The sequence below is a fragment of the Furipterus horrens genome, unplaced genomic scaffold (genome assembly GCF_987537825.1).
Source record: "Furipterus horrens unplaced genomic scaffold, mFurHor1.1.pri manual_scaffold_2, whole genome shotgun sequence".
Lineage (NCBI taxonomy): Eukaryota > Metazoa > Chordata > Mammalia > Chiroptera > Furipteridae > Furipterus > Furipterus horrens.
In genome coordinates this window covers 37,324,391-37,337,804 of record NW_028327172.1, presented here as the reverse complement: position 1 = coordinate 37,337,804, position 13,414 = coordinate 37,324,391, and the positions used below count along the sequence as shown (strand labels likewise).

General features: G+C 44.1%; 1 protein-coding gene across 1 annotated transcript in view; it reads left to right on the top strand.

The window, feature by feature from the left end:
- Nucleotides 1-13,414, top strand: part of MICAL2 (microtubule associated monooxygenase, calponin and LIM domain containing 2) — a 205,382-nt gene that overhangs the window by 171,211 nt on the left and 20,757 nt on the right. Inside the window, exons 31-33 of the mRNA XM_090264022.1 lie at nt 2,515-2,621; nt 6,716-6,808; nt 9,569-9,662. Coding sequence (XP_090120148.1) covers nt 2,515-2,621; nt 6,716-6,808; nt 9,569-9,662 — 294 coding nt within the window. The remainder of the gene's footprint in view (nt 1-2,514; nt 2,622-6,715; nt 6,809-9,568; nt 9,663-13,414) is intronic.

Genomic DNA, 13,414 nt, shown 5'->3' with positions numbered 1-13,414 from the left:
AGTGGGACTCCTCTATGGTCTCTGCTAATGCCCTCTGTATTTGCTCTAACCTGGCTGGGTGGAACTCGAACATTTCCCAGTCCTGCAAAAGCTTTGGATCTTCTTTAGCCTCTTACTCCCCAGCAGTTATTTGCCCAGCCTCATGCAGTGTCTCTCTGTGCATCAGTAGTTTACTGGTAAACAATAGACTCAAGGGGACCTCTGTGCTGAGCTCTGAACTTCTTTTTCTGCATAGCTCCCTCCTCTCCATTACTCTCCCTCACAGATTCCAGCTGCCCCAGCCTTCTCAGACTCTGATCTCTGTCTTCTCTACCCAATGACTCAGTTATGCTCTCTTAAGGTTCTTCCTACCAACATGGTGATCTGAAAGAAAGCACCTCTAGGTGGAGGAAGCTTTTGTGATGGCAGGGCTTACCTCATTGGTTTCTGTTCTCACCTTTACCGCAGTTCTGCATTTCCCATTGTCCAATGCCTGGAAACAGCTGCTTCCCATATTTTGTCCTGACTTCTAGGGCTTCGTGGTGGGAGATCAACCCCAGCATGAGTCACTCCATTATAGCCAGAGTGAAACAATGCTGCCAAATTTTTTTTAACTCTGCAAATGAAAAGTGAATGCCTAGAATGGATGGTTCTACGACGGAAGAGGGTAAAGATGAAGAGATTCAGAGGCATCTATATCACTTTATGTAACTTGGTCAGAAGTTTAAGAAATGCATTGCGTTTAGAAACATCTTCTCCTCAATTTCAACATGAAATTCAATGGGAGTATTAAATCTGTTTTTGAGAGTTAAAAAATGTTTTACCCTTACCTCGTTATAGTTTTTGTCATGAAATGGAGGCATATCAGGCAGTGTTACTAATATTGCAGTACTGTTAATTTTGATCAATGACAACGGTGAAGCAGCAGCTGTTGCTAATGCTGATGGCACAGGATGTTTAAGCACCTCCAGTAAACCAGGCCGTGTGTGAGACTCGTCACATGGATGCTTTTTAACCTTGCAGTACAACACTGCGAGTTAGAAAATCGTGATTCCCAGAAACCCTGGGAGGTAAAAGTTAATTCCTCAAACTCACACATTCAGACTAAATTACTGGGTGGTGATTTACCGCTGCAACTAGGGAGCAATCTCAGCTCATCATGAACAAGGCCTCCTTCCATGGTCATGCTGCCCCCTGAGTCCCTCCTCACCTGAGCGTTCCCACCTGGCAAATTAAAGTGGAAAACAGTCACTTCCCTCCCCTGAGAGGCTGTGTTATTATATAGATGTTTTGCATCATTTTGCCTGGAATAACAGCATATGTAAATGTGCTCCTAGAGGTTCAAATTATTTTTATTTTTATAAACTTGGCCTCTCCCACTGGAGTAAATAGCTGAAAATTATGGAGAGGAAAAGGCAGACTGGAGGGAATGTTAGCTGGCTTGAAATTGCTTCCCCACCCAATACATATTTCTACTCAGGTATAAACACCCACGGCAGACTAAAAATTGGTACATTTCCTATCATGGAGTCCTAGCTAGTTCTGATATTCAGTGTCCAGAGTGTGTTAATCCACATATTAATCATTAACTCTGCATCAGGTTGATGTGTAGGGGCAGATGTTCTTGCTGAGGAGAATAAAAGCCTCCTGTGGCACCTGGAAGACTTTCTCACACGTGGTCCCCAGCCAGATCACAAAGAGATTCTAGTGAGCGTGGGCACGAACCATCTACCTCTTGTTCAGAGCTGGCATGTCCCCTCGACTTTGGCTCTCCCCTGGGCCCTGCATTGTGGAGCCCTCCCTATCTTAAACTGCCTTTCCTGGCATTTGAATCATCACTTCGATGATGTGATAATATCTGCAAGTTGGGAAAATAAAAGTGGCATTTGTTTAGCCATAATTAATGAAATATTTATGTTGCATGAGACTATGTGATAAAACCTTCGGCTTAGAGTCCTTTTGCTTCTGATTACATTTGGGATTTTTTTTCTATGACCAGACATTCTGACGCCAGCTCTTTTACACTGAGCAGATGTCATGTAGTAAAAATGGGTACCAGATGCTGTGAGCCGCAGAAGGGCGATTTGTTTAAGAGCTGGCTCTGACTTTTTCTTTTTCTTTTTTCTTTTTTTTTGCATTCAATTACTCTGCAGAACAAACCTTACACAAGTATTTAGGTAACTCAGCTAACTTCAGACAAGCATTTTAATAATAGATTTCATCTCTGAATGCATTCAAGCAACACACCATATAAATGGTGTTTAAGGAATTAATTGATTTCTGCATAATACCTTTATTTTTAAGGCGAAGAGAGAGCTGCAAAGCTCTTGGCAGGGACCCAGAAATGTAATTAACGTGGAGGGCCAAATTTTCAGTTGCCCTTAGGTACTGCCTCCTCATGCTCACGGCAGGTGCAGTGAGGGGAGGGCAGGGAGGGAGAGAAGCGGGGTGGAGGGGAGAAGGGAGAGGCAGCTTTGGGTCACTAAGTAAGAAAAGAAGCTAGGAGTTCAGTGAGTTCTTCTGTTCCCCTTTCAGGTCCCAAGGACATCCCCAGCAGGGCACAGGTGACATGCGCTGCCTCTTCCACCTCCTCTTCTTCTGGAGATGAAGAATTTGATCCCCAATTTTCCTTGCAGTCAAAGGTAAAAAAACAAAACAAAACATTTGGTGAATCCAAAGGGGGCCTTGGCTTGCAGGGCTGTTTACCCTCCAGATCTGAGACCCAACATGGGCTCCAGCTGCAGTGGTTTCATTCAAAGGATTGCGCGTCCTTACGTCGGCTAGCAACTGCTCTTTTTACCGGGAATACCCCCCAAATTACCTCTTTTTTGTTGTTAACTTTTTTATAAGCTTGCCTTTCTCAGAGATATAAAATGGGGGAGGGAAAAATCCTGACATGTTTACTTGAAACCATTTGGTGACTACAGCTCTTAAAAGTGGGTTTAATTTGTGGTCCAACAAGCAAACTATTGACAAAATTACAACATGCAGATGCATATGTCCCTGGGGGAAGCACAGCTTCATTTAAGAAGTACTTGAGACAGATTGCATAGGAAATGTTATGCTTATTCTAATGAGAAATATGAACTGAACCACGCAGTTGCGTGTAGGAAGGGACCAGTCATATGCTGGCTGGGGAGATGGCAAGTCCCCGCTCCTTGCTTAATGAATGTAGTGTTTCTGGAGAACACTTTAATAACTCCCATACCCATTGATTAAGAAGCACAAATATTGTCATATGTCTTTAAATGGACCTGTATGTCCCATACACAGAGATATACATCCCATGACATAAGCCCACTCTTGCTTTTTTTGTCCACTGAGGCTGGAGTGGTTTCACTGCGGTGGGGTGATGAATGGATGGACCTAAAATGCTTCCCGGGTGGACAGAGATGCAGTTCACTGCTCTGGCCATGTTTATTTTTTTGGAGCAGTGAGGACCTGAGGAGAAAGGGAGAGAACCAGATTTATTTACTTAGACTCAACTTTTCCGTATCTGGCACTAGGAGCTTTGGCTTCATCTCAAGTCACTCAGGGGTTCCAGCTCCCCAGGGGCCAGTCAGGAGGGGGCTGTGTGTGCATGCATGTGTGTGTGTGTGTGTGTGTGTGTGTGTGTCCGAGAGAGAGAAAAAACAAGAACGAGAGTATGTATAGGCTCCTGTGGGAGTCTCTGAGTAGTCTCTATGTGTGTGTTGACTTCTAGGTTTTCTGTACTGCCCCTCTCATCTTTTTGAGTGACCCTAGTTACTTTTGTATTCCAATGAGCATCAGCCATCCTGACATTTATGGAGAATACAAGAATGGCGTGGACCAAACCCGTCCAAATAGGAAGACCATGATACCTAAGGCAAGCCTTGCAGATAGCTCCTTGTCCTCCTGCGGTCCCAGAACAGAGCCAGTCCTCACTTTAGCTCACAGCGAGGTAAAGTCTGCTTTCTTCACCTGGCTGCCGCTGCCCTGGCTGCTCTTACAGGAAGGAAAACTGGCCAAGGACTCCCCACGGGCTCACAGTGAAGGAACAAGGGGAGTTTTCCCCCCTTTCTGGTTTCCTTATCTCTTCTGTCCCATACAGGTGTGTCCCCAGATGTGTGGCACAGAACCCATGTCAGCTCAAATGAACCTTTGCATAGGAAACGGGAGACAGGATGTGCACACTCCACCACTTCCCTCTGCTTTGCCTCCCACCACAACACCCACCCCAGCCCCCCATCACCGGCTCTGCTCCCAAACCAGCTCTGGATCTGAGACTGGGACAAGCAGCTTGTCCTTGTCCTACCAGAGGTCTCCTTTCTTGGCCTTTATCTGTTTCTTCTCTATCCTTTAGTCTCTTTCTTTTCCTCTCTGTCTCGTCATCACCATCAGTGAGTATATAAGAACCGTGCCTGGCACCTCGTGAGGCTATCTGAGCGTTAATAAATCATCCTTCATTTCTGTGTCAACATCTTTTAATAAAAAGCAACAAAGGGCTCTCTTTCCTCCTCTAGGTTCTGTTTTGACGATTCTTGATAAAGCAGTTGGGGGATGGCAGCTTTGCTCTTGGGAAGTGCTGGCAAAGCAGCCTCCCTTGAAATTGTATTAAATGTTCTTAATTTAGGGGAAAACTTTGCCATTTCTATAAAGCAGGAGCCCTTGATGTGCCTGCATGGTATCTGGTACAGGAAAGGTGAAACACTAGATGAAAATGTGGATGTTGGATTCAGGTTACCCGGGCTTCCCTCCCGGCCCTGCGTGCATATCATCTTGGGCAAGTTATTTCACTTCTCTGAGTTTTGATTTTCTTATCTATAAAATAAGTCTAATTTGAGGAATAGTTAAGATGACACATGTAATCAGTTCAGTGTCTGGCACATAACAATAAATGCTGGTGTTTATTATGTAGGTTAGTAGATTTTAAGCTCAAGAGATAGTTGTTAAATAAACGAACTGACTCTTCATAGACTGAGTTAGACAGTCTCTGGATAACAATTACCAGTGATCTCCACCATGCTCCTCCCCAGACTTTCCAGAAGGATCTGGGCTGCCTAATAGAGGGGTGCCCCCACCCCAATGGCCAGGAACCTCTGTTTAGAGTGATTTGCAGTCAATCTGGAAGTCATCCCCTAGAAATAAAAATGACAGGATATGGAATAAATTTGAGTTCTGAAAGCCAATATCTCCTTCCAAGGATGAAGGGGAGCACAAGACCTTTAGGATTCTGGATCCTAAAGGGAATTCTATGAAAACTAAGTTCCATCACTGAGCACCAGTGGGTGTCAGAATGACAAGGATCTACAAAACCCTAGAAAGGTTTAGTCTTTTGAGGCTCAATCTCTAACCTCTGTTAGGAACCCACATCCCTCTGGCAGCACCTAGGGTCAGGCCTCTGAGGTCTATTCCCCAGCTGTGGGTTTATGGTCCTTTTAATAGGCAAACTTTTGGTTCAGGCACAGTTATTGAATACCAAGGCACCAGCGTCACTGTAATAATTTTTTCATCCCATATTTGTTTCTGCCACTAAAGAGGAATCTCTAGCATACTCTAATCCTCATGCTGTCATGGAAAACTGATGTGTGTGCTCAGAGAAGGCAAACTCATAATAAAACTAGCCCAATTTGAATATTTATTTTGTGTATACAGGGTATATACATATGTATAATATGTATACTCCTATATACATACACACATTATCTCATTTAATCCTTATTACATCCCTACAAAGCAGGCATTAAACCATTCTTATCACTCTAAAAAGGACGCTGAAGTTCAGAAAGTGCATGACATGCTGAAGTGCATGCAGCTCAGCTGGGAGCTGATACTAGCTTTGCATGCCCCTCTGCCCCCCCACCCCCACCCCGTTCTCAGTGCTCAACAATTACCCTCCACTGTTTCCCCAATCAGAAATGTTCCTTGAATTTGGCAACTTGCCAGTAGGTGGAGCTGGCCACACCACTACTTCCCCTTTCTCCAGTGTCTCAAACCTGCAAATGGCACTGTCAGGATCCAGACATCTATTTTAAATGCATGAGTTTTGAATGTCCTGTATTATACAAGCCCAGGCACACAGAGAACCCAGTGACATTAATGATGCATTTGTACAGTGAAGTGAAGTAGGGAAGAGAAGCAATCTTATGCCTCTCTCCAGCGAAGAAAACTTTTCATTTGATTTAGATATTCTCCTGTATTCTCAGGTTTAATTAGGCAATGTAGACTGAAACCTAAGGACTACTCAAAGTTGTTACCTCATTTACAGGTAGTATACTTGTGTGTGTGTGTGTGTGTGTGTGTGTGTGTGTTAGGCTCATTATCCTTGGGCCTTATGGTAGCACCTAGAGTATAATTCTTGTATTATTCCTGCCTTCAACTGAACTAAGTCAGCGCTCTATAAAGCCATTCCCAACTACATACCTACACACACACACACACACACACACACCACTTCACACACACCAGTTTCCCAGTCTAGTACCTACTAGCCATATGTGGCTGTTTAAACTCATTAAAATGAAATAAACTTTAAAATTCAATTTCTAAATCACACTAGCCTCATTTCAAGTGTCAATGTGTCTGGTGGCTTCTGTATTTTAGCCAGTCACAGATATAGAATGTTCCCATCATCACAGAAGTTTCTATTGGACCTTCATTGTTCTGGAAGCTAGGCAGTGTTTTGGTTGCAGAGGGCAGAAGCCAATGACAGTATTTTGTAAGTTTCAACCCCATTTCTCAGACATATATTTTTCTTCTCTGTTGGTTTTTTTAGGAGAGCAAGATGCTTAGAAGAAGAAGGAAGCTGGAAAAAGCAATACAACAATTGGTTAAGCAAGAAGAATTGAAAAGACTTCATAAAGCTCAGGTCAGAAAAAAACTTGATATCGGTGAGCAGGTCTGGGATCTTGGCAATCTGGATCTGAAAGCCCTTTGGATGTCTGTATTGCACTGGGGAGGTGGGCTGGGGACAGGTCAGTTCGTCTGCTCTGAGCAACCAGGTTTGCAGCTGTTCTAAAGGTGCTGGCTCAATCCCTCGTGGCACTCTGGGGGCTTGGAGAGCCCAGGTGTTGGCCTGGGGCCTGGAGAGCCCAGGTGTTGATCTGGCTCCCCGCCACCTTTCCATCTGCAGACATGTTTCCAGCAAAATGAGCCTGAATGACCGCCAACACATGGCCTCAGGAACCATCCCCGGCCTTGGCCTTAGTTGTGTCCTCTGTGGGGACCCAACCTTCCCTCAACTTCCTGCCAGTGTCTCTGCTGAACTGAAAACTATTAGGGGTTGTCTCTGTTTCAAAAGTAGTTGACAACATAAGCATCCAGCATTCTGATATACATTTCCTGGCCTGCTTCAAACATTTCTGCCCAAATTGATCTGCCCACCTCTGTCACAGACCAGCACAGTGAAGCAGAGAGTCAAGGCGTTCTTCCTCTCCCTGAGGACCCCAAACCCAGCCTTGAAGAACAGTTAGGTTTTAGAACAAAAGAACTTGGATGACCATTCATATTAATCCAATGTACCCTTATATTCCTTTCTCCAGTTATTCCCTTTATCTAGCCATGTAGTCCTGTAAATTGTTTCTAGTAAGTTTAATTCAACCTCCTTTACCCTTCCTAGTGACTGACTTGGGAGCTGCCCCTTTTATCTAGCGGACAGGGAAAATTCCCATCAATGTCCTCTGTCCACTCTCAATTTCTAAAACAGGTTTCTTTGAAATGTTTCAACTTTCCCTTCTGAGAACAAGGTAAGTCTTTATGCTATGGATTGGCAAGCTCAGTAATTTTCCCTCCTTATATTTTCACTCCAGACAATAGGTGGTGATAAGAGGAGAACTACAATGGCCTTTTGAATCTCAATTTGCATTCCTTTTTAATCTCTGAGATTTTCATCCTTAGTTTCTAAAGAATGACCACTATATTAGCCAGCCTGGGCTGCCATAACAGCACACCACAGAGTGGATGGCTCAAATAACAGAAATGGATTCTCTCACAGTTCAGGAGGCTGGGAGTTCAAGATCAAGATGCCTTCAGGGTGGGTTTCGGGTGAGGACTCTTTTCCTGGCTTATAGAGAGCTGCCTTGCTGTGTCCTCACATGGCCTTTTCTTTCTGTGTAGATACAGAGAAAGAGAAATCAATCTCTGGTATCTCTTCCTCTTATTATAAGGACATCAGTCCTATCAGATGAGGGCCCCACCCTCATGACCTCATTTAACCTTATTTACCTCCTTTAAAGTCCCAATCTCCAAATACAGTCACTTGGGGAGTTAGGGCTTCCACATATGAAGTGGGGGTGGGGGCTCTACCAACTCCTTAACAACCACATAGCCATAATTACAAAGTAATCAGTAATAAAGTTATTTAAATGTTTTCTTTCCTTTTGCAATTCTACACCATGTCAGCAAGAGACCGGTTTATAAAGATGTAATTATCTTTAAAAGAGAGACAGAGAGGAAGGGGGCATGAAATTACAAGTTGTTTTAGATATAATTCCCATCTATTTCGGATTTTATGTTTGGGGCTTAAACACTCTTAGTTGGCACAGGAGGAGCCAGGTGGCTGCTCGGGCCTCTTCCTCGGGTTGGAGGTGCTTTGGCAATCACACCCCTGTATCCAGGGGACACGTAGAAAGGTGTGGAGTTAAGCAGGAAGGGGAGCGAGACAAAGTTGGAGTAGTGCAGAGGAGAAAGAACACACATGTGTTCTACCTGCCCCAACAGCTGCTGGTTCCTTAAATATACCTGACCTGCCAGGTGCAAAGTCTGTTCTGCCCAGAGATGTGCCTTTTGGCAGCATGGTGCCTGAAAACAGAGAAAATCGGTGGGATGAACAGAATGTGCCTAGGAAAGCTTTTTTCCCCCCTAATTTTCCTTCCTAACATATGCAGGAGAGAAAAAGCTAGTAGGGCAAGTAAAAATGAAAATGCAAACCCACTGCTGACTCCAAACCTTAATAGGTGCCAATGGTGAGTCCAAGGAGGGTACGAGGTTGTCCCTTAATGGGATAAACATCTTGCTTCTTAATAACGTGCTAGTAACAATGACACCATGCACTTGCATAGGAAAAGGCCCCTGAGCATTAGCCCCGTGGTGCAGTGAAGGAATAGGTACGATCTGTAGCGGAGGAAGCAGCTGGACTGACCGAGAAAGGAACCACCAGCCCCAGGAACTGGCCCAGTTCTCCTGCTCCAGGCCAACTTCCAGGGAGGCATCTGCTGGGTCTTCTTGGGAAAATGGAATGTGAGCGTGCTCTGTGTTTGCACCCAGAGCACCTGCCCTACTCTGAGGGGTGGCTGCCGTTGCAGTGCTTTGGCCAAGACCATAGTCGAAGACTCCATCAGCCTAGCCCAGCAGCCTCTGCCTGAGAGCATGTCTGTGTGGCCGGCCTGGTCGAAGGGGGCCATTTTAGCATCTACTTGGGGGCAAACAAACTGACCTGATACTCAGACACCTTGCTTTATGTCTTCGTGCTAAAGAAGGGAAACCGCCAGTTCTAGTTGTCTGAGAATTCAAAGGTTCTGACCCCTTCCATCAAGGAGGTGACATCACGTGGGAAAGGACTTCTTCCTCTTGGAAAGTGTGGGGCTGCACACTGAGAGTCCCCGTGTGACATAAGACCCTGGCATTGCAGGCCATCCAGAGGCAGCTGGAGGAGGTGGAGGAGCGGCAGAGGGCCTCCGAGATCCAGGGTGTGAGGCTGGAGAAGGCGCTCAGAGGAGAAGCAGGTAGGCTTTCCGAGGGATCCCGTGGCTGCGGTCTGAGAACAGTGCTGGTCTAGCCTGTCTGGGCAAAACAGTGAGACTTTGTCACCCTCTGTCAACATCAACATACAGTGTGAAAGCCACAACTGCTTCACACTTTCACAGTCACCGTGGCAGTCCCATCTGCAATCCTTAGGGGCTCTGGTGTTGCTGGGTTTCTGGTCTGCCCAGTTGTCTGCTAATGTGAATGCTCTTTGTAATTCAGGGCTTAGGATAAATTCAGGAGAAATATTTGTACATTCAAGCAGTGTTGGTAGTGATTCAAAGCCCTGGCATAAAGTAAAAATCCTGGTTTCTCCCTTTATGCACATATGACATTGGGCCAGTCATGTTTTAATTTTTTGTGAACTTTATTTTCTCCTCTAAAATGGAGATAATAGTGATTTCTTACCTTACAGAGCTGATATAAGAACTGAAGAAGAAATTATTTATATATATGTGTGTGTGTATTCATTTAGATGTGTATATATACATCTATACCTATATATACATATACATGTGTACATATAAATAACATATACATTTATACACATATACATAAACTAGCACATTGCCTGGCACAGGTAAAGCACTAAATGATAACTATTTTACCAATAGCTTCAGATTCTCAGATCTAAACAGAATTCATTTGGTGATGACCTACCATATGTTGAACATGAAGACAGTGGGTCCATAATGATGAACATGACACCGTTTCTGCCTTTGAGAACTTTACAGTCCACTGAAGGACACAGACATGTAGAGAAATAAACTACCATACAGGAAGGCAAGTGCTGGGGTAGGAACAAGCTGTCAGGTGCATGTGAACAGAGCCAAGGGGTTCCTAATGGATCCTGAGAGAGGAGCAGTCAAGTTGGGCTTCCTGGAAGGGGTGACCTATTAGGATGAGAACCAGGGGAGGAACAGGGGTTAACTGGGAAGTGAGGAGATTGTTCTGGCAGAGGGAACAGCACCTGCAAAGGCCATATGTGAAAGGACGTGAACTGCCTTGACACATGAGGAGCCAGCAAAGGGTTCTGAGGTAAAGGATGACTTCCAGAACCTACACTTTTTGGGAAACCACCCAGCATTTGTGTGGCTAGTGAATTAGAGGGGGCCTTAGAGTTTGTGGAAAGTATTGTCTCTCTAGCTTTGTGACATGATGTCTTTAGCCCTTTATATTTCGGATATAAAGTGTGAAAAACTGAACACTAAAAACACACATCTCTCTGTGCAACCATGAAAATGTGTTACTTGTTAAACAACATAGTGAAAGGTTAGCATTTCACTTCTCTTCAAAGTTCTGTTATTTGAGAGTGATGATGCTTGCAGGGCAGACCCAGATTTTGTGACGACTGAAGCTCATACAATGTTATGCCCGCAAAAGTGCGAGGGCCGCTGCTCCCACAGCCTTGCAAGGGGTCCATCCAAGTGAGGGGCCCCATGGTTTCAGCTTTATTAGCTGTATGGAGAATTTGTTTCTGGAGAACAGGGAACACTGGAGTCAGACTACCCCTCTGTGCCTTAGTTTCCATGTTTGTGAGGTAGGAGTGATAATCATAGCTGTTTCTTGGACTTGTGGTGTGGATTGGCTAAAACAATTTGTGTGGAAGCTCTAGCCTAGTGCCCTGACTATGGGATGGATGGGGTAGATGATGAATACATATTTGTTCCTTTTCTTAATGAAATATACTATGCATTTTCTTACAAAGAAAACCTAAATCCACTCTTCAGAAGTAGGATTTGTCACAAAAAAATAACCGTTTCTTGCTGCTTGGAGTGAGAGTCGCTGCCTGTCTTTACAGCTGCTTTTGGGACCTTTGGTATGGTCATCTTTCCTTGTTTGATGTTTGGTCATATTCCCAATCAAGAAAGCTCTGGCACTTTTCTTCAGGAATCCACTTATTTCAGTGAGAGTCTTACAAATAAAAAGGATACAACTGCAAAGTTAGGGCATGTTTCAGTTTGCCAGGGAGGCAGTGTGGAGTAATAGGGCAAGTAGAATTATAGGCATCAAAAAGCACTGGGTTCAAATTCTGTTCTATTGCCTTTGGGCTGTGTGGTCCTGGGGAAATCACTTAACCTCTCTTGTCCCATATTCCTATCTCTGAAAAATGGAACAAATAATCTCCATGGTATCAGGTCATTTTGAGAATTAAGGGTATCTGTGGGCAAAGTGTCTCCCAGATTATGGATGATAGATGCTACGTGATACTATTTTATAAAATATTAATATCCACATACATAGACTTTTAAAAAACTGACTCTCTGATCTTCAGTGCTTGAGGTTTAAATTCTAGAAACCAAATTTTTCACACTTCTGAAAATCTCCCTCAACCCAGATGTAAAGAAAGGCTATTTTGACTTCTCAGCTAAAGAAACCCAGACAGCTTGTGGTGTTTTCAAGGTTGTGTTAACCTGGCTAGAAGATGGATTCCATTCATTATCTTTATATCCTTGCTAATTTAATTCCCCTGTTAAGTTTATGGGCCTTTTTCTCCTTGATTGTCCTTGTGTGGGTGACAGATGCAAATCAACCAGGGGCTAAAGACTCAACGAGTCAAGTCATGGAGAGCAGCCCCAAAGGGAACCATATGGAAGATTTGCAAACCAGGCACCAAAATTAATACACTCTAACTTGTAATAACATTTGGGCAATAATAATATTCCTTTCCAGTTTAATATTCTATTCAGCCCCTTTAAGAGATTGCCCTGGTGCTTAATGAATGACCAATGCTTATTAGGTTAAGTTATATTTGAGCTGGCCTGTGCTGCTCTGGTTCAAGTAATTTAATGGGAATTATTTAATAGGCATTATTAGGATAATTAGAAAATGATCACAGTTAGGCAATAATATTGAGCTATAAAGGTTGTGAATAACCAAATTTAGAGACAGGCCTGAAAACACGAGGAGCCTGCGACAGTTATGCAAGTCTCCTCTAATAATTATGTGTGGCAGCCTGAAAGGGTCCTTTGTTCCTGGAGTTACTCATTAGGCGGGCATTGAATCAGAAGAACATGCGGGGGTGCCGGACGGAGGGCAATGATGGTTGATGAGCAAAATGAGGCTTTGATGAGCTCCTAATTGTCGTGACAACAATTCCTGCTTTCTTTCTTTCTTTTTTTTTCAACAGCCAGAAATAAGCTTCCCCACCCCAGGAAGGGTTCCCTCCCCACATCTTGTCAAGAAAGGGGAGACCAAGAAAAACAAAAGTCCAAGAATCCACCCCAGAAGACAAGTCATTATGTTCTGTAGAAGAGAGTGTGTGTGTGTGTGTGTGTGTGTGTGTGTGTGTGTGTGTGTGTGTGTTATAGGTGGATGTCCTTGACAAAGGCAATGGATTCCTCTGGTGGTCCTGGCTGCCTGGAATGAAGGACCAGGACATGCAGCATCCTGACTGCCCTGGGGCCCACTTTCTATCAGGAGGCCAACCCAAGCTTAGCTAGCTACTTAGATTTTTCTTAATCAAGGCCCTGTGACCTCCTAGTTTGTTGATTGTCAACGCAGTGGTCAGTGTTATGTGCTGGGGTCATGAAATACCTCAATTTAGAAAGAGACCATCATTCAAATTTAGATGGTCTGGATAACATGATTTGTTCTTTCAATACCTAGAGACAGACGAAATCTGATGAAAACTGTGACTGAAAGAGAAAGGATTTATCCCCAAGAGAGGTGTATGGGAATTATTCCTCCGTTAGGAACTTAACAGTTTCTGGGAGGTTTTCCAGCTGGTGGT